General features: G+C 39.2%; 1 protein-coding gene across 1 annotated transcript in view; it reads left to right on the plus strand.

Moving 5' to 3' along the window:
• The window catches only part of stab1 (stabilin 1), a 123,740-nt gene that overhangs the window by 45,240 nt on the left and 57,547 nt on the right, over positions 1-20,953 (plus strand). The window contains exons 37-53 of the mRNA XM_041980206.1: positions 1,634-1,687; positions 2,425-2,538; positions 3,699-3,894; positions 6,681-6,776; positions 6,857-6,902; positions 7,774-7,853; positions 7,936-8,061; positions 8,364-8,437; positions 13,353-13,424; positions 13,616-13,735; positions 13,820-13,867; positions 14,883-14,963; positions 15,062-15,208; positions 15,813-15,947; positions 16,035-16,094; positions 18,082-18,258; positions 20,843-20,938. Of these exons, the coding sequence (XP_041836140.1) occupies positions 1,634-1,687; positions 2,425-2,538; positions 3,699-3,894; positions 6,681-6,776; positions 6,857-6,902; positions 7,774-7,853; positions 7,936-8,061; positions 8,364-8,437; positions 13,353-13,424; positions 13,616-13,735; positions 13,820-13,867; positions 14,883-14,963; positions 15,062-15,208; positions 15,813-15,947; positions 16,035-16,094; positions 18,082-18,258; positions 20,843-20,938 (1,722 nt within the window). The remainder of the gene's footprint in view (positions 1-1,633; positions 1,688-2,424; positions 2,539-3,698; positions 3,895-6,680; positions 6,777-6,856; positions 6,903-7,773; positions 7,854-7,935; positions 8,062-8,363; positions 8,438-13,352; positions 13,425-13,615; positions 13,736-13,819; positions 13,868-14,882; positions 14,964-15,061; positions 15,209-15,812; positions 15,948-16,034; positions 16,095-18,081; positions 18,259-20,842; positions 20,939-20,953) is intronic.

Below are 20,953 nucleotides of genomic sequence, written 5' to 3' on the forward strand. Positions count from 1 at the left end.
TTTTTCTTATCGCAACATAATAACTTGTTCACCTGGACCTGTAGCATGAATAAGACTGAAAATATAGTTACCTTCTGGTTATCAGGCTTAACAAACCTGTTGCTAAGTCGCGCGACAGAACTGTTCATCACTCAGTTTTAAACACAGTTTTAAACATACAGTCCATTTCATTCCAGTTTATGTAAAATTAAATCCAGTTCACTGTGATCAGATATAATCTAATTTGATCTGTTATAATCCACATTAGTCCAATACATTTTAAGTGTGCCAGTACAATGCTAATTCATAAAAACAGACCATCAAATCTCTTTGATTTGGTCCCGTGTCTATAGCCAACATGGACCAGTGTGTCCTGCTCATGAAATGAAAGCCACCTCACAACCATTTCCTTCCATCATCTAAACATAAGCAGCCACATGTTCAGTACTCAGAATTAACCCATTTACAGAAAAGCATATTAAAATGGATTCCCAAAATAAATAAAATATCTTACTGATATTTTGACTGCGGGCTGTATGGAAGAGACAGGAGTCCATCCTTTTTTTTGTAGCAAGTACAGTAGTCTCTACCTTAAAATTGTATAATTTTTTTAATCAGTAGGCCAATGTTTCCGTTCCTGTGCACCGAAATGTGTAGAACATTGTTCCAGAAGTCATGTGGTTTTTTCAGGTGCTGCTTTACGTTCTTAGAGGCTTTCTCCTGCAGCCCTTCCAAACAAGCTATACTTATTTAGATTTTTTCATTTAACATGCACACTGAGGCTTGGAGGGTCTGAGATGTGGCTCTCAGGTTTTTTCCAGTTTCTCTCAGCATGAACTTTTGTCACATTTTCAAACCTTATTGCAGACAAATTTTTCATAATTGACTGAAACGCTGCGACAAAAACAGGACAGAAAAAAGAGTTAAGCTTTTGAAATGTCCTGATTAAGTGAATAAAGATGGTTTTACTGACTGGACTTTCTCTAAATGTTCTTTAATTTAAATCTTAGATAACATTTTGACTTTAATAAAACCTACAAAGAATACTGGATTTAATTTAAAGCCATAATATGATACAAAAATGACGACAGTGACGGTAGATTCTGATTCTTTACTGTTCCAGTTCCTGTGATGGACATGAAGTTCTCTTCATAACACCAGAGCAGGAAAACTCCTCCAGCTGCTCCTCCTCACAGGAGAGCCAGTGTTTCCATCTTCACCTCCCTGGCAGAGTTTAAAAAACAGATATTTTTGTCTGAGTTTCAGTTGGAGGATGAGACATATTTTCTGATTTGCTGGTGGGAGTGTGCTCGTCTGTGTGATAGATATAGGGAAATTGTTGAGACAGAAATGACATGCTGTTGTGTAAATTATACAAATAAAATAAGACTGTTTCATTGTTTAATAAAAGGACAAAATATAAGCCTGTTCTAGAGGAAATGGAACAAATTACCTCTGTAGCAACTTGTACGTCTGCAGATTTTGCACCAAAATGCATTTAAAGAATAAAAAATGGGTCCATTTGAGAAATGGTAAAAATAGGTAAAAAATGACTAGTAAATGAATAAAGATGAATAGATAAATGGAAAAAACATGTGTATGGATGGATGTTTGTCCCAGTAATTCCAACCTGTTTCTTCTTGTACATTTCCAGGGTAGGTGTGCAGACTGCAGCGGACCTCCTCGATGTCTCTTCAGCTACAAACCAGTAAGAAAGCAATAAACAAAATAACAAAAATAACACAAACATCAGTTTAACATCATCAAAGAAATATTTGATGAAAAAAAAATTATCCAACAAACTTAATAAAAATTCATTTTAGGGTTAATTGATTTGAAACGAAAAATCTTATTGTGATCTTCTTTTACCATTTTAAGTCATTTTTTAAAGTTACTTATAGTTTAGTCTTCTATAGTTTTCACCAAACATTTACAATAAATCTTTATATAACTGTAATTACATAAATCCAGTATGTTAAGATTAGAATAGTTACATATGTCATACAAATATTCATGTATCATTTAATCTTCCCAGTCATTGTTGTACACCCCAAATTCCCAAAAGGTTGGAAAAAAGAAACAGAATGATTTATACATTTGATACACCCATGTTTATTCCCAGTTGAACATAAACAACATATCAGATGTTGAAACTGAGACATTTTACCATTTCATGGGAAATATGAGCTCGTTTTGAATTTGATGGCAGTAATACATCATGCTTTCCAACAGTAAATGGTTTATTACCAAGAAGCCAACCACACACTAATTTATTTACTTTTTGTGCCAAGTTTAAGTGAACATGCAGTTTATATTTCCTCGTTGTAACATATGACTTTTAATTTGTATTGCTCAGTGATGGAAACCCCTGTAAAAGCAACTGTGCTGATGTTCTGTTAGAGCCTCCAGTTTGGGTTTTTATGTTTTCTTTGTGTTGTGCTGCAGATCAGACCACAGTTTCCTCCCAACATGCAGCCCAACTGCATGTACAGGAAGCGGATCGGAGAGAAGAGGAAGTCGGTGCGAGGCTGTATGATGAAATGTCTTCGGTTAACAACGGTCAGCTGACACCCCTACAGTAAATGATCTGTATGGTACCTGCTGCTGTACACTGCTGTACTGTCCAGTAGTTCACTTCCAGTTCTGACACCTCACCACTGATGATTCCCTCTTCTGTTTGCATGAATTTACTAATATACATCAGTTGAAAAATATTCATTGTGGTTTTGATACTAAGGCTTCAACAGAGGTTTTCCATTAATGCTATTTTATGTTTTTTCTACCATTTTTTTTTTTTTTACACAGTTACAAAAGTTAAAGCTGAGCAAAGCTGAGCTGTGTGCTGAAATCAGGCTCTGCCCACTTTTCCTATTTTTTCTAACCTGTTACTTTTTACTTATTACTCTCTATTCCTGATACATCCAAATTCATGTAATAATGATATCAGCACAAGAAATAATCCAATGGGAGCCTCAGATGCTCTTCTCCACAGGTTGAGAAGAAAACAGCAATTTCTGCAGTGTACTTGATGTACCATGTCCTGTTGTCAGGACGATTTAGCTGCCCTGATACCCTGTGTTAAATATTTTATTCTTAAGAGTTTTAAGCAGCTACTTGGAAGAGTCCATTGGGTTCTACTTGTAGGGACAGTGTATAAAATGCTAGGGTTTTAATAAAGCTTTTTTGCCTCATCTAATGTTCCTAGTGATGACCATAACCAAACGTCACCACTAAGAAGTCATATTATTGCATAATTAATGCCCGAAGTCATAATAAAGGGTTACAAAGTATCTTGAAATGCACAGACTTTTACAGATTGGTGTATTCCTGCTTTGATGTTAAATTTCAAGTGTGAGATGATAATGTTGAGAAAAAAGACAAGTGTCTTAAACTTTGTGCCTTTGTGCTCAGGTATCCTGCTCTTTCATTATTTATAGTAACAGGATCTAACGCGTAAGAGAGTTTTAACTTTAGTATGCCTGTAATTCTAGCTGATTGTTGAAAGTATATTTATAATGTAACAAGGCACATGTTTTCTATGTAGATCCATATTTCATAAATGGGTTTAAGAATTAAGGATTTAGTTTAGACAAACATGTCTGGCTCTCATGTCTCCTGGTAATGATCCAATAAAGTCTGACTGAAGGGGTTATAAATGTTGGTGAAACACCAGCACATTTGTTAATGACACTAACAGTTCTGATGTGTCTGTCACACAGGATCACTCATGTTGCCCTGGTTACTACGGCCATGAGTGCTTCAAATGCCCTGGAGATGTCGGCAGCTGGTGCTCCAATCACGGGGAATGTCAGGATGGTATCCATGGCAACGGAGAGTGCCGTTGCTATGAGGGTTTCCATGGCACTGCTTGTGAGGACTGTGAGCCGGGACGTTACGGCGTCAACTGCACTTCCAGTGAGCACATGATGCACATGCACATGTTTTTATCCAATGACAAAGCCATTCCTGTCAGCCATAATGTAGTTCAGCCACAAGGGGGCAGCACGCACAAATCAGCACCAAAGGACTGTAGTAAACATTTTTATCAGATTTAGAAATGCTAACCTTACAAAACTACACTAATAATCACTGATTTATGTCTAATTGACACACAATCTGGTTTCATGCCATATATGTGATCTGATTGGACACAATGTTTGAGATTATACAGGCCTGTGGTATCAACAATGATGGAATATTTTTCTGAAAAAGGCCCTGATGAGTGACTGTTTGCTGTGGGGATTCCCAGTACCACTGATTACCACTCTGTTGAACAAGACAGACTAGAACAGCCTCAAACAAAACCAGAATATTGAAAAACTTGGGGTTTGGGTAGGTGAACTCTGTGAAAGATCTTTAGCACTGACTGTTATCACGTTAAAGTTTTACTTAGTTTTTTTCCACTTTGGGTGAAAGATACCAAAAACAAACAAACAGTATATATATATATATATATATATATATATATATATATATATATATATATATATATATGTATATATAAAATCAAAATGTATTAATTTAGACCCAGACAGTTCAGACTATGGATGAGAGAGATTTGGATGTCACTGTATTTTCTAATTTACTATTTCAACCCTTATACCCTGCTTGGACATTTTTGTACATTTTTCGTTACTTATTTTTTTTATATGGTTATCATTTAGTCTGTGTTATAGCTAGTGTGTTGCGTGTGGGGGTGAGAACCAGGATCCAAGCACAGACACAGATCTGGAAATAACTAAAGGCTTTATTGGAATCCACAGATGAAGGATCTCAGAATGAGGAAGGTGTGATAGGTAGGCAGATCTGGATCTCTGGAGCAAGCACAAAAAGCAAGTTAGGCAGGCAAAAAGGAAAAAAAACAGGCAAAATTGCTGAGAAGACTGAGAGCTGTTACCACTGAGTAATCAACAATCTGGCGATGACTGGAAGGCTGAGCTGGTCTGATATACTCACTGCTTGATTGCAGAATTAGGTGCAGGTGAAGATCTTGGTTGCCGGGGAAACAGGCACGCCCACCATCGCCACACACCAGAGCAGGAACCACATAAACAGACCATCATAAACCCTTTCTTTTCAGTCAAGCTTTTAAATCCAGTATCTTTTTCTTTCACATCTTTTATACTCTGTTGATCCATTTAGCACCCAGAGTGATACATCAATATTTTTAATGTCTTTTTTCCATAAATCACTTAAACAACTGCAGACCTGCTCATAAATTCATATTAACCCTTTAAATGCCAGATATTACCAGTTATATCACGGAGCTGTGTGACCACCGGGGGGGGGGGGGGGGGGGGGGGGCATGATTTATATATATTTTTTTGTGTGTGTGTTTTTTTGTATATGATATATCATTTTGAAATAAACATTTGATTTTATTCATCGGAAATTATTTGACATACAAAAAAAACAAAAAACAAAAAATAAAAAAAAAACCAAACAAACAAACAAACAAACAAACAAACAAACAAACAAACAAACAAACAAAAAAACAAATCAACAAAAAAAACCAAACAAAAACAAAAAAATCCCTTTTGGGCTCCCTGGTAGTAATATACATAATATATCTGGTAAAAAAATACAAGAATATCCAGCATCTGCCTGTTTTTGGAAAACAGTTCAATCTGGTGGAAAACTGGAAAAAGCTCAAATATTACTACTTTCTTTCAAATGAAATGCTAACAGTAAAGAATAAATGGTTTTAAACTGGAATTACAGGATTATTAAAGATGTATTTTTAATGGAAGTCAGTGAAGCATTTTTGCCCACCAAAATCACCAGAGAGAGAATTTTATTTTACATTAAAAACAGGTTTGTTGCTAATCTTTGACATATACAAGACTCTATCTACCACCAAAGCCCCATCCCCCTACAATTTATGTAAAAAAATATTAATTTAAATAATTAAACTGCCCTTTAAAATGCTAGAAACATGAAAGGGATTGAATGCTTGGTAGTTTTGAGCAGGTCTGAAGTTGTTTAAAGGTGTTTCGTGGAACTAATTCAATGACAGAAAATTCTATATATCCTTAAAAACAGTTTCTAATGGTATAATCACTTTACTAAAACAGCTGTTGTGTTTTTATTCTTCATTTATATCTACTTGCTGTGGGTACAGTACGTGGCAGCTGCCATATTTGTGCTACCATTTTTACTACGGTGTCTCTGAAAGGACAAATGAGTCTGTGTGTGAAATGAGAACCCTCTGAGCTTTAAAACTGCAGTACTTTGTTTGATGGGGATAAGTAATGCCTTTGAAGCAGTTCTTCTTCTTTATATCTTTTAGTGGTTGGCAAAAAAAATTGGTGCATTGGTTTGAGACCCACTGCTTTAAGTACACATGCACACAATGTTGAAGTAGTTACCTGTAGTTCAGCCATCGCTGCACCTGAGGCCACCAGATCCACTCACAGATGAAAACATGTATGTTGGGAACAATTTTGGTCACTGACAGCCAACGTCCATTGACAACATGATATGCCCATCTTCACCACACTTTTTTTTGTGTGTACATTTTTGTACACAAAGGTCACCAGAGGAAGCAAATATGAGGAGGATACAAGGATTAATAATGTAATCTTTATATTTCCCTAATAGCTGGTAAACTTCCCTGAATTGAGGGGTTATTCAGTACTAACTTTGCCATATTAAGCTAACATAGGATAGTAAGGAGGAGTGTAATTTTCTGTGTGTTGCAGAGTGTGGGTGTGACCATGGCAAATGTGACGATGGTCTGGCAGGAAGCGGCAGGTGTGTGTGCTACAAAGGTTGGAAAGGAGCTTCCTGTTCAATAGGTAAGACACAATTGCAATAAAACTATGATCACACTCTGTTCCTCTAACCCATTATCATCTGAAATCTGTGTTTCACATAGAGATCAAAGACGACGCCTGTGGAGGTACATGTGATGAAAATGCCAAGTAAGTCACTATATTGTTGTGTACAGTTCAAAGTATTCTTCTGTGGACAATTCAACACAACAGTTCTGCCTTTAATATAAACTAGTGTTATATGTGTTTGCGTCTTTCATCCACATGCAAACACAGTTTTAAACCACTGAATCACCTTTCACATGATTCGGCTGTGCTGTTTAAGAGTGGAGAGGATAACAGTGTTTTTGGCTTAAAGCATTAAACTGTGCACCTCCCTCTGATGGTATGTAAGAGGGAAGTGAGTGAAATATCTGTGTTTGTTTAGACAAAGCGTTACATCAACACTACATAAGTATCCATCCATCCATCCATCCATCCATCCATCCATCCATCCATCCATCCATCCATCCATCCATCCATCCATCCATCCATCCATCCATCCATCCATCCATCCATCCATCCATCCATCCACCCACCCACCCACCCATCCATCCAGCCAGCCAGCCAGCCATCCGTCCATCTAGCCAGCCAGCCAGCCAGCCATTTGGCTAAATACATAATAAGATTAATGATATAAATTATTTTTCTCTGGTGGATAGTCAGTGAAGCGAAACAATATTCCTTCAGCTTTATTGCAACATGACAAACATATTATTGGCAACATTAGCTTATTTTACTAAGAAGCCACCAGGGTGTGCACAGCTTGAGCTGACATTAGAGCTCCCTGTGCTGAATCTTAAGGTTACCTATTTCCAACATTCTGCATCCTGCAGCTCATGGACTGCGGCACTTAAAAGCTGTATTTTTATTATTATTATAATGGGGTTGTTAATGCTTGTGGAACAATAACCTGCAAATATAAGCTATTAAAGATAAAGTTTAAACAACATGAAGTTTGAACAGTCTCTCTCTGCTGCAGTTGTATAACAGGGCCACAGGGATCAGCTGCTGTCTGTGTTTGTGTGGCTGGATATCAAGGAAATGGAACTTACTGCAAAGGTAAAAACACACACTCACACACATCCACATGTCTTCAGGTTTATCTGATGACCCTCTCCTCGTCTCTCTCTCCGTCTCTCAGAACTGGATTTGTGCAGCATTTCTAATGGCGGTTGTTCAAAGTTCGCCTTTTGTACGAAGGTCTCAGCAGTGGAGAGGACCTGCACCTGCACGGAGGGGTACACTGGAGACGGGGTTGTCTGTCTGGGTAACTTATTCATGCCTACAAAACCAGAAAAAGTAAAAAAAAAAAAAAAAAAAAAAAAATCAAAGTTTTGAAATGAAAGTGCTGAAATGTTATTGAAAGAGTTCAAGTTGCTAAAGCACTGACAGAAACTTTCTTGATATTTTAAGCCCCTGGGTTTTGCCTCCCAGGTTATTCATGTGCAGTCAGAAACATAAAAACATTCAGTCAGACGCCTAAATAATGGGCATCAGACAGGAGTGCTGAGCTAAAAAACTACTGTCCGAATTGTGTATTAAAATGAATCCCTGGTCTGTTGTTCACAGAGATTGACGGCTGTCTTGTCAACAATGGAGGCTGCCACAAAGCAGCAGAGTGCATCAGAACAGGCCCCAATATGGTAACAAAACACTGCTGCATGTTGGATGTAATACAGCTCTGTTATTATTGTGCCTCATTCCTGAGCAAACAGAGGGACATTCTGAGTGCAGACAACAGATTTTTGCAAGCACCTCAGGAACTGTGGCACATTTACAATCAGACGCTTCACTGAGAGTTTGTGCACAGGTGTGTGGCAGCATGCAGAGATGAATAAAACTGAAGGAAACTTTTTGCATCATACATCAAACTTTTAGACTTAGACTTAACTTTACTAATCCCTTGGGATGACTCCCTCAGGAAATTCAGAATTCCAACAGCACAATAGAAAAATCAGGTAAATAAGCACTCAAGTACGAAAGAGCAAAATGAGTAAAAAGAGCAACACACAGATAAATAAGATAAAAATAAAGATAAATAAGGCAAAAGAGCTAGATATGGCTTGTATAGAATGTGAGTTGAAATTATTACACTACGGATGAAGAGGAGGTTATTGCACCAGTGAAAGTGTCCATCTCTTTGTGTGCCTGTAATTGCACAAGTAGATGTAAATGGATAAACCCCCTTTTTTTTAACTGTTCTCTATGTTTTATGTGCTCCTTTCTGTCCCCTCTGTCCTCTTCCCTCCACGTGAGGAGTTGTAGAGTGTGATGGCATGATGGACAAAAGAGTTCTTAAGCCTGTTGGTCCTACACTTGGGAAGGAGAGGTCTTTCACTGAACAGGCTCCTCTGGTTACTGATGACCGTGTTGAGATGGTGGCTGGCATTGTCCATAATATCCAGCAGTTTGTCCAGAATCCTCCACTCTGCCACCGTCATCAGAGAGTCCAGCTTTATGCCGACCACAGAGCCAGCCCGCCTGATCAGTTTATCCAGTCTGGATGTGTCCTTCTTGGATAAGCTGCCACCCCAGCACACCACAGTGTAAAAGAGGACACTGGCAACCACAGACTGGTAAAACATCCGCAGAAGTTTGCTGCAGATGTTGAAGGACTGCAGCCTCCTTAGGAAGTACATCCTGCTTTGTGTCTTCCCATACAGGTGGCTGGTGTGTGTTGTCCAGTCCAGTTTATTGTCAAGCTACAGCCCGAGGTATTTATAAGAGTCCACTGCCTCCACCTCAGCTCCCTTTATCTGGACCAGTCGTGGTCTAGGTCTGGACCTCCCAAAGTCAATAACCAGCTCCTTCATCTTAGAGGTGTAGGTGGTTACTGTGGCACCATGCAGCAAAGCAAAGTCCCCCACCAGTCTCCGATACTCCACCTCTCCACCTCTGTAATCCCTGATACACCCAGCGATAGCCGTGTCATCGGCTTACTTCTGAATGTGACACAGCTCCGAGTTGTAGCGGGAGTCCTAGGTGTACAGGGTGGAGAGAAGAGGGGGCAGCACTGTGCCCTGGGGGGCTCCCGTGCTTCTGACCACCGTGTCAGACGTGGTGTCCTTCAGCCTGACGTACTGTGGTCTGCCAGTGAGGTAGTCAGAGATCCAGTCTCTCAGGTGGAGGGCCACTCCCATCCTGCTCAGTTTGTCCCGGAGCAAAGAGGGCTGGATGGTATTGAAGGCACTGGAGAAGTCCAGAAATAGAATCCTCACTGTGCCATTTCCCTTATCCAGCTGGGAGTGGGCTCGATGAAGCAGGTAGAGGATGGCATCCTCCACATCAACACCTGGCTGGTAGGCAAACTGCAGGCGGTCCTGGGTGTGTTGCACCTGGGGTCTGAGGAGGTCGAGGAAGAGCCGCTCCAACGTCTTCATCAGATGTGAAATGAGTGCTACAGGTCGGAAGTCATTCAGCTCGCTGGGCCGGTTCTTCTTTGGCACTGGAATGATGCAGGATGTCTTCCAGAGGGTGGGCACTCTCCCAGTCTGCAGACTAAGGTTGGAGATGTGTTGTAGTTGTTTCCCCAGTTCTGCCGCGCTGGTCTTCAGTAGTCTTGGACACACTTTATCTGGGCCTGCGGCTTTCCTGGTTCGGAGCTTTCTCAGCTGTCCTCTGACCTGGTCTGTGGTGATAAGTGGCGAATATTGTGTTGATGTGGGGGTGGAGGAGGGGGGAGTTGTGCTGTCTGGTGGGAAGTTTGTGGATTGGATAGAGGGGGGTGGTGAGAGCAGGGGTGGGGGAGGCACGGGCTGGTTGAACCTGTTGAAGAAGTCATTCAGTTTTTTTGCCCTCTCCCTTGACCCCCAACACCCCTATATATAGAATAGAATAGAATAGAATAGAATAGAATAGAATAGAATAGAAATACTTTATTAATCCCTTCGGAGAGCCCTCAGGGAAATTTGGGTGCCAGCAGCAATGAAACACCAACAGTAAAGCAGGACAAGCACAAGACACAATATATACAGGTACAAAGCAAAATAGAGGCAAATAGAATGCAATAAATATAACAATAATAACAATAAATAAAACAATATAAACAAGCATTGCACACAGTAGCCTGGACTCCCATCTACCAAAACTCTCTTGACACTTCTGTTACGACCCACCTTTCAGGGGTATGAGGAAGGGTGTAACAAAGAATAAAAACGTTGAGGACAGATGGCTAATTTAAAATAAGCACATTTTATTAAAACTCGTGAACGGTGAATGAAACCTGTAACGGAAAATACACAAAGTAAACAAGTGCTGGGCTTAGCGGACCTGCTGAAAGACACAAACCAAACATCTCCCTAAATCCACCGAGTGCAACCCACAACATAACTGCAACTCGGGGTGAAACTTAAAACCAAATAAAAAGCAGCAGATCCATAAACTAAGGTGACTGTCGTCACAACATAACACGCTAACCTAGCCCAACACAGAACTAATCACAATTAAACTTAAACACCACAACACACACCCAGTGCACAACATGGGAGGGAAAGCGGCCTGAGCCATTCTGGCTCCCCCCCCCCCCCCCCCGACTGGCTTCTGCTGCAGCCCGATTGGTCCGATGGTTAACCAGTCAGAAGGGAGGAGATTGAGGTGTGCCGCTCCAGCCACTCCGAACAGAGCCTCCACACAGCCAATTAATGGCAGCAATGAGCTGCAGCTGCCAGCAATTGGCAGTAGCCGTAACAACTTCCACAGTCCCAAGAAACCTGGAAAAGCTCTTTCATTATATCTGTTCCACAATAAGCAAGCTGCCAAGAGAATGACTACCGTCCTGTGGCACTCACCTTAATAGTGATAAAGTGCCTTGAGAAAATTGTCATTAATCTTTTAAAAAGTGATATAAGGGGGCTTTTAGATCTCCTGCAATTTGCCTGCAAGAATAATAGAAGGACAGAGGATGCTACAGTATGTTAACCTTGACTTGTTTTATTCTTAAACACTTGGAGGATTCAACCTCAAATGCTGGTCTTTTATTGGTGGATTTTAGTTTTGCTTTCAACATGCTGCAGCCACACATCTTAATCAAAAAATTAAATGATTTATTGTGCTTCCTGGTATCATTGGATTATAACATTAATTGTAAACTAAGTCAGCATAAATGGGACTCTCTCTGCACCCAGAATTGTCAATGCGGGGTCTCCCCAAGGCTGTGTCACTTCACCGATCTTGTTTACCCTGCACACTAATGAATGCAGAGGTTTTTACTCAGGCAATCGCATCATTAAATTCTCTGATGATACAGCTGTTGTATCTTTATTGGAATAGGGCCAAGACCTGTCAAGCTATTTTTTTAGGGATGCAGAGGTTAATCAGCCGGTGTGATCATAACTACCTGGTTCTTAATACAAATAAAACAAAGGAGATGGTATTTGACCATCGGGGTGTAGCTGACAAAAAGTCTGTGGAACAGGTCAGCTCCTACAAACACCAAGAGTATTCATTGACACTAGTCCATTCATGTTGGCTACCTCTGTAGCCGACTGCGGCAGTGACTACACTTCTAACTTAGAATTCATGGCATGAACAAACAGGTCATGTTGTTGTTTTCCCAGGCTGTTCTGGAGAGCCTTGGGAGATTTAGCCCCACAGCTTGATTCGTTAGCCTTGCTGTGCAATGGGAAAATAAGCTGCTACGCTTATTAATAACTACATAGAAAATCACAGACACTGAAGATCACTTGCTACACAGACCATCTCTGAACAGGCTTCTCACAGACAATCCCATAAAATAAACAACATGACCCATGTTCTCCACAGAGAGTACAAGCAGCCGCCGCCGTCCCTCGATGCAGGTTATAGATTTAAACACTCATATTTCCACAAACAAATAGCGCAGATCAAGGATCCTGCTTTTTTTATGACTATCTACTTAAGAATGTTCCTTTATGTAATCAGGTTTTTATTTATCTTATCATGTATTTTTTAAATAGTTTTTATTGTACATGATCTTTGAATTGAATTGGTATGCTTTTATGTCGAAGGTAAATGTGTGAAGCTGGTTGTTAATTGAATGTTGCTGTTCAGTTCATGGCTGCAGCTGGGGTGAAAGCCCAAGACAAATTTCAAATTTAATCTTGATCATGTTGATATCTCATCTGAACCACTTGCTGCTTCTCTGCAACTAATAACTGGGGCAATCTGATGAGGTCACATCTAATGGAAAAACACTGAAGTACTACAGAGTACATATTGTTGAAACCACACAGACTATTGGTTTAAACTGCCTGATTTGAAAAATGCTGTTGATTTTAACTGGCTGTTAGAGGTATTAATGTAATAGATCTTGAATCTGAAAGGAGTTGTTTTAATATAGTAACTTATAATAAACTATTTTCACCTCAGTGCATTAGAAGATTGTGTCTGAAATTTTATTGTGTCTTGTAAGGATGTGGACAAGGAAACTAATTTTAATGCTTTCCATAGAAAGTTAAAGTACCTTTGGTGTAGTACTAAAATCCTTGAGAACAGATGTTTTTTTTTTTTGACTGGCTGAGCTCAGTGGATGGAAAGACTGTTCTGCCGACTGACTGCTTTGTGTTTTGTTGTGGTTTGCAGACGGCCTGCAGATGTCAGAGGGGCTTCCAAGGATCTGGGAGGTCCTGTTATCCCGTTAACCCCTGCAGAACTGTACGTCTATGCCATCTACTTTACTCTGAACTTTTTACAATAAACTGACATCTGTTTTCTGAAGACAGCTAGAATTATATTAGCTGCTGGAATTAATTCATCCATCACATTTAAAATCCTAAGTCCATGTGAATAGCTGAGAGATTTTAATAAATAGGGTTGCAGGGTTGTTGAAGCTGTTTCTTCTGTAGAACAACGGCGACTGCAGCAGGTACGCTCACTGTGAATACATCGGTCTGGGCCAGAGGAACTGCACATGCTTTAAAGGCCATGTGGGCGACGGCTTTGATTGCCGGGGAAGCACCAACAATGTGAGTCACATCATCTCTGACTTCCTGTTGACCTCCCTCTGGTGCTCTCCTCCCCCTCACAGGACACTGTTTTCTGTCTCACAGGAGGTGCACAGGCAGCCAGAAAACAACCTCTTTCGGCTAATGATGTTGGTGAGTTGCTGACAGTGAAAAAAAATCTTGTTTTTGGTCTTCTTCATGATTTTTTTTGTGAATTTAAGTTTAAGGTACCCGACAAATGGCTGCCAGATACAACAGCTGGCCATATCCATGTTCATTGGTCCTGTATTCCACAGCTAATTTAAATAAAACCTTTTCTGATTATTTCCTAAAAGAATCAGTGATTTTTATCTGTTAATTGCTATGACAGTTTATTAGTAATCCGGATATTAGTTGTACTTTCTTCATCCTATCCAGGGACATGGAGGGTTCGAGTCTCAGTCATTAAGTATTTTGGAAAAGGTGGAGCCTACTGTAAAGCGGTCGCAGGCTTATCATTAAACATTCAGTAACATAATTTTCTTATTTGTACACCATTATGCCAGGTGTGTCTGTGCATCTGTAAAGATTACACAAATCATGCATAATCTGAATGACATTATTATTATTATTATTATTATTATTATTATTATTATTATTATTATTATTATTATTATTATTATTATTATTATTAATGTACTTCATTCAAAGACAAAAGAAAACAAGATTTTTAATAAAATAAAAGGGAGCAGAAAGGAGAATAATCTTATACAGCGGCAGCTATTTACATTAAACTTTAACAACACACTGCCACCTGCCATTTACAACAAAAATGAATTAATACACTGCAAAATAATAGTGCATCATTTCAGGGTTGTTACACAGTAAGATCAGGATCTGACAGTATTACAGAGAAGAAGTTTCCCTTGACAACACTTAATGACAGTGTGGAGGAGAAACTCAGACAGACTCTGGGATGACAACTGTTCGTCTCCACCTTCAATAATGTGAAATATGAACCAGAAAAGCAAAAAAACACTTAAATCAGTTGATAACCAAGTTACTTTAAATCAGAAATATACAATTCAGAAGACTGAGATGCAGGACCTTTGATATAAACAGCAGACCTCAGTTAAGGGGGCATTTCTTTCCTCCATCTTCACAGATTTTCATTGTATGTGTTTCATAGGGGTCAGAATCTCCTAGTCTGCATGGTGATGGACCGTTAACTGTCTTCGTCCCTCTGATGGAAACCAACAACGTGTCAACTGTGAGGACAAAAACCGCTGCCTGTTAATTACAGCATTGATCTATAATCTGTCACCTGTCAGTGGTAAGGTTGCTGATCTTTGCCTGGTTGGACTACAGATTGATGAATGGAAGATGATGGGTCGTCTGGAGGATCTGGTTAGTTACCATGTTGTTTTCTGCGAAATTCTGAATGAAAGTGATCTTAAAACCACTGAGCGTGCAGTCTCGGTATCAGGATACACGCTACACTTCAGCTTGCAGCAGGTAAAACACACACCAGCCTTGAAGTCACATTATTGATCTGAATAACTATTTATCTGTTCAGCATAGAAGAGAAATCCTAACAACGGCATCTCTACAGTACATGAAGATTTTTTTAAGTAGCATGTGATGCTAATTCTTTCAGCCCTTTTAAGAGCTGATCTGCCTGTAAGAATTTATTTAAATATGTAGGAAGGGAAATCTATAGCTTGAGTTTTAAATTCAATTTATAGGTTAAATTTGTATTGAGTTTTAATTTACCTCTTAATCTAAAGCAGGACATCATTACAGAGCTGACAGAGGAGAATCTAAAATAGGAAATTAAAACTTCCAGTCAGCTGTGATGCACCATCAACTTTTTTTAGTGCCTCTAACTGGCATTTAAAAGTGAGAAATTACAATTTTACTGTTTAATGTCATATGTTTAAATATTACAAAGAATTTTCCTTGAGTCTCAGCCAGGTGTTTTTATCACCTCCTGCACTTCTGTTCTGGTTCTTCAAACATTTGCAGATTAATTTAATCATTTTCCTCTAAGGTGGTGTGATGCTTTACTTAATAATAATAATAAAAAAAAAACTTCTCTGTCTGTCTCTTCCCTCTACAGGGTTCTATCTGGGTCAACAACAGATCCAGGATTGTAAAGAGTGATTACACCACAAGTAATGGAGTTATACACCACATTGACACTCTGCTTATGCCTTACAAGCTGGAGAACAAACCCCTCCTTCAGACTAAAATGGTGTGCAGTTTATTAAAAATTAATTTAATGATGAAGCTGAAAAAAAGAAAAAAGAACAGTGTAATTTCTCTGTTTCTTTGTGTTTAGATGAACTTCAGTACTGCAGCTGAAGTTTATGGCTACACTCAGTTCTACAAACTCGTTAAGGTAAGGCCAAAAGTGTAGCTACAACTTAATTCTGCTTATTAATTCTGCAACCTGCTTCTACATCTCCAACTTGGGCAGGAATGCAAATTGAATGCATATCCTTCTTTTATATTACATTTCGTGTTTTTCTCTCTGTAGGAGCCATTATTTCTCTTTATTGTTTGGTCCAGGTTTATTGTGGTAGTGGTGTTTGTTTACGTTTGGAATGGCACAGGTGACCTATATTCCCCTCCACTATTGGTGGCGGTGTGGAGGGGAAGTGCATATAGGCATGGAGGTGACAGTGCACGGGGTGCTTGGGTAACGGGAGGTCGCACGGTTTTTACCGCTTCTAAACACCTTTATGTCTAGACGCTTCTTACCGTTTTTCCACCGCCACTCGCTATACCTCCATCCTTTTCATAACCTCAGGGCCATCTATTCATCCTGTAGCCATACTGCCATCCTGGACGTCAAGCCATTATTTTCATTCATTCAATAAATGGGAACACACTTGAACTTACCTTTCAGTCTGGACACTGACTTAATGAAGCGCGTTATCACCAGGATCCCCTGCATCCAGAGCGACTGAGGAGGATAGGACCAGATAGTCACTACACTCTCTTAAAGTTTTCTTTCTTTGTTTAAAGTCAAAAGTAGAAATACTCGTGTTTATGCTGCAGAACTGCCACAGTAGTGGACTGGCTGGTCATAACTGAATATATACTTTTTTTATTTATGCAATTTAGTTTTGTGAAGTTTTGTCTTCTTATAACCTCTATTCCAAAAAAGTCTGGATGCTGTGTAAAATGTAAATAAAAACAGAATTAAATGATTTGCAAATCTCATAAACCCATATTTTATTCACAATAGAACATAAACAACATATCAGATGTTGAAAATTAGACATTTTACCATTTCATGGAAAGTATTAGCTCATTTGGCAGCAACACATTTCTAACATGTTGGAACAGGGGCAACAAAAGGTTGGAAAAGTATCAAATCACAAACAACTGAAAGAGTATTTGAGAACTAATTATGTTAACTGGCAACAGAGCATGACTGGGCATGAAAGGGGCATTTTAAAGAGACAGAGCCTCTCAGATAAAGATAAATATTACATGGACAGAGGCTCATCAATCTGAGACAAACTGTCTCTAAAAATTGTTGCCCAATGTTAGAAATATGTTCATCAAAGTAAAATTGTGATGACTTTGAAGATACCACCCTCTACAGCTTATAATTTCATCAAAAGGTTTAAAAAATTGGGAGAAATCTCTGTACACAAGAGACAAGGACGAAGGACAAAACTGGATTCTGGTGATGAACTGCATAAAAACATAAATATTTCTCTACTGGAAATCACTGCATGGGCTCAGAAACACATCCAGAAACAATTCTCCATTAAATCCACAAATGCAGGTTAAACCTCTATCATGCAAAGAAGAAGCCATATGTGAACATGATCAAAAATTGCTGCAGTTTTCTTTGGACCAAAGCTCATCTGAAATCAAGGAAAATTGTTTTGTAAAAGAACTGTTTTGAGGTGAGATGGGTTAAAATCTGAAATTCTTTTTGGAAACCACGCTTGCTGTGTTCAGACCATCCAGCTGAAAGGTTTTACTTTCAGTCACCAGGACATAGCGTTATGTTTCCTGAAGCAGTGTTAGAAAACATGTCTCTGCAGACTCACACAGATGCACACTTTACAGTCATTAATTCTCACCTCATAGACTCCCTGCCTAAGTGACATTGAAGCATAAACTGAGCTTTACTGGCTGAGCCATGAAAGTAGCTTTAAACGCAGCTTCTGCTACAACTTGTTGATTCACATCTAAGGTAGCTCTTATACGTCTGGATAATTTAATTAATTGTTTTCTTCTTCCTGTCACAGATGTCATCTAACTGATAACGTTTTTGCATGATGGTCTTGTCACAAAACTTTGCAACTAAATGTTTTTTGCAGGAGCTTGTGCTGCTACATTGACTGTTCATGTATTTTTGACAGGATGCAGGATTGCTGCCTGTGCTTGAGATGTCTGTTCACCAGCCATTCACCATGTTTTGGCCAACCAACAAGGTCCTCAACTCCCTACCAGCTGAAAGGAAGCACTGGCTCTCCAATCCTGACCATCAGGACCAAGTTGCTGCCACTATCAAGGCTCACATTGTGCGCAACTCCAGGGTAAGGGGAATGGAGCCAAATTAGAAATATGTTTGTCTTTGATAGTTGTCTCTTCAGACAAGATGCAAAAAACATGTAGTGTTCCAAGCAGTAATTACTACCATATACGTTTTCCATATACTTTTCTTTTTTTTACATTTCTAAACAGAATCTTCAGGAAATACCTTGACTCAAAATTCACTAAAATCCTGAACTATAGAGGAACTAGTAGCTGGCGTTTCAGAAACTGACCCAGTCGTATGTTTGTCAAGTTCAAATGTAAGAACACGAGACCTTGTCTACTGTCATCAGCAGCTTAAAAACATCTTGGCACTTAACTGTTTTCATTTCTTTCAGTCAGGATCTGAACACCTCAGCACTGAAACTGCCAACATCAAAGTCATGAAAGACATCCATCTAAAAACAGATAGTGGCAGAAGCAGTTTTAGTTCTTTATATCTCAGTGCTGTTTTGACACAGTCAACCATAACATCTTTTAAACCCACCGGAAAATTGGGTGTGAATCTGTGGTCCAGTTCTGAATTGGTTTGAATCCTTTTTAAAAAATAGAAATGACATTGTATCAGTTGATAACTAAAAAATTTGCTTTAACAAAGATGATGTGTATAGTTCTCCAAGGCTCTCTTTAGGCCCCCTATCGTTCAGAATCTACATGCTCCAACTAGTCCAGATCAAGGAAAGAAAACAAAATATCTGATCATAATTATGTTGACGACACTCACTTTTATAATGCTGCATCACCAGGGGACTTTGGTTCCATACAAAGCTTAAGTTCATTCCTTAATCAAATTAATATTTGAATGTGTCAGAATTTTATTAATCTAGCCAGAAATCTTGGTGTCATTTTGGACTCTGAGCTACATTGTTACAGGCATATTAAAACAGTAACCAAATCAGTATTTTACTATTTGAAAAATGTATCTAAAATTAGTGGACTGATGGTTCAACATGATTTAGAAAAACATCTTTGTTTTTAGTAGTCTTCACTAGTGTAATGGAGTTTTTACAGGCTTCTCTAAAAAATCACTAAGAAACTGCAGCTAATCCACAGTGGATTAGGAAACATCTCACTTTGGTTTTTAGATCTGTACACTGGCTTCCTGTGGGCCAAAGAACAGATTTCAAAATTCAGCTGCTGGTTTGCAAGGCTCTGAACGGTTTTGATCCAGAATATATAATGAGAATAAGAAGAATAAGGAAGCCTTTATTAGTCCCTCAGTGAGAAAATTGTATTGTTGCAACAGTATAGGTACAGTAAGCACACAAGTAACAAAAATAAATGTACAGTATTTGGTCTGATAGATTATGTTAGGGCTGGGCGATTGATTGAATTTTAATCTCAATTGTGATCTGGGTTTTCAATGATCATAAAAATGAAATGATTCTTTTTGTTCCTTCACAGTTTACCCTTGTGCTATTTTGCACTGACATTGCAATCTGCTGCAGACTTGTCCCACAACCCCAACTACTTTGCTTTTATTCAGCGCGAGTTGCCAACACCTCTCAAGTTAGACTGAAGAGTTGCGACTAAATAATCCACCAGCTCCCAGAGACACGAAGCGAAAACAAACGTTATAAACAAACACAACTTTTTTTCTTGCCAAAGACCAGTGCTCAATTAACACAGCGCACAACCCGGGATTTAAGAAACTCATCAACACTTTGTACAAACAGGATCACTTCCATCTCATCTCCATTTTAGTCGAGTGTCTCTCCCTGCCCTGTATGATGAGTGTCGTGAGGGTGTCGTGAAGGACGTGGCTACAATCCAATGTTTCAGCACCACTATGGACTTGTGGTCAAGCCGCATCATAAAACCGTATATACAAGAAATCTCACGCTACATTTTATTGACACTGATTTCAATGTGAAAACAAAATGTCTCCAGACTAATTTTTTCCAGATCACACCACGCAGAACATAGCTGCTGGTGTGAGACAAACAATAACTACTGGGACCTGGGTGATATAGATATGATCTATATAGACCAGGGATCTCCAGCTCCGGTCCTCGTGAGCTACTGTCCTGCAGGTTTTGGGTTCTACCCTGATGCAACACACCTGACTCAAATCACTGGGTCCTTAACAGGCTTGTGCAGAGATGTGTTGTAGTAGGAGACTTCTGAAACCAGCAGGACAGTAGCTCACAAGGACCGGAGTTGGAGACCCCTGATAGATAGATAGATAGATAGATAGATAGATAGATAGATAGATAGATAGATAGATAGATAGATAGATAGATAGATTCACATTATTAAAGTGAATAATGAATACTTGTGTTATATAATCGAGATCTCAGTTTCAATCAAAATAATCATGACTATCATTTTTGCCATATTCGAGCAGTGTCTGTACAGTACATAAATATGTAAATAAACATGTAAATAAATATGCAAACACAGTTTACATCTGGGGTTAACTGTTGGGTTAAGTTTAGGTTTCAGACAAATCCTGGATATAAATCAGCAGAGAGGGGTGTGCACCACTCGTGAATGCAACATAATAAATCAGCAGGAAACTAATTCAAATGAATATAATGTCCTCTGAAGAGATGCAAATATGACTCTCTGTGTGTTTGTGTGTAGCTGACATCTGTCGCTCTACCGATGCCATCTAAATCCCCATCATACCGGACCATGCATGGATCCACCATCAAGTTCAGCTGTGACAAAACACTGGTGGTGAGAACAGCACAC

This window comes from Melanotaenia boesemani, chromosome 3 (genome assembly GCF_017639745.1).
Source record: "Melanotaenia boesemani isolate fMelBoe1 chromosome 3, fMelBoe1.pri, whole genome shotgun sequence".
Taxonomy (NCBI): Eukaryota; Metazoa; Chordata; class Actinopteri; order Atheriniformes; family Melanotaeniidae; genus Melanotaenia; species Melanotaenia boesemani.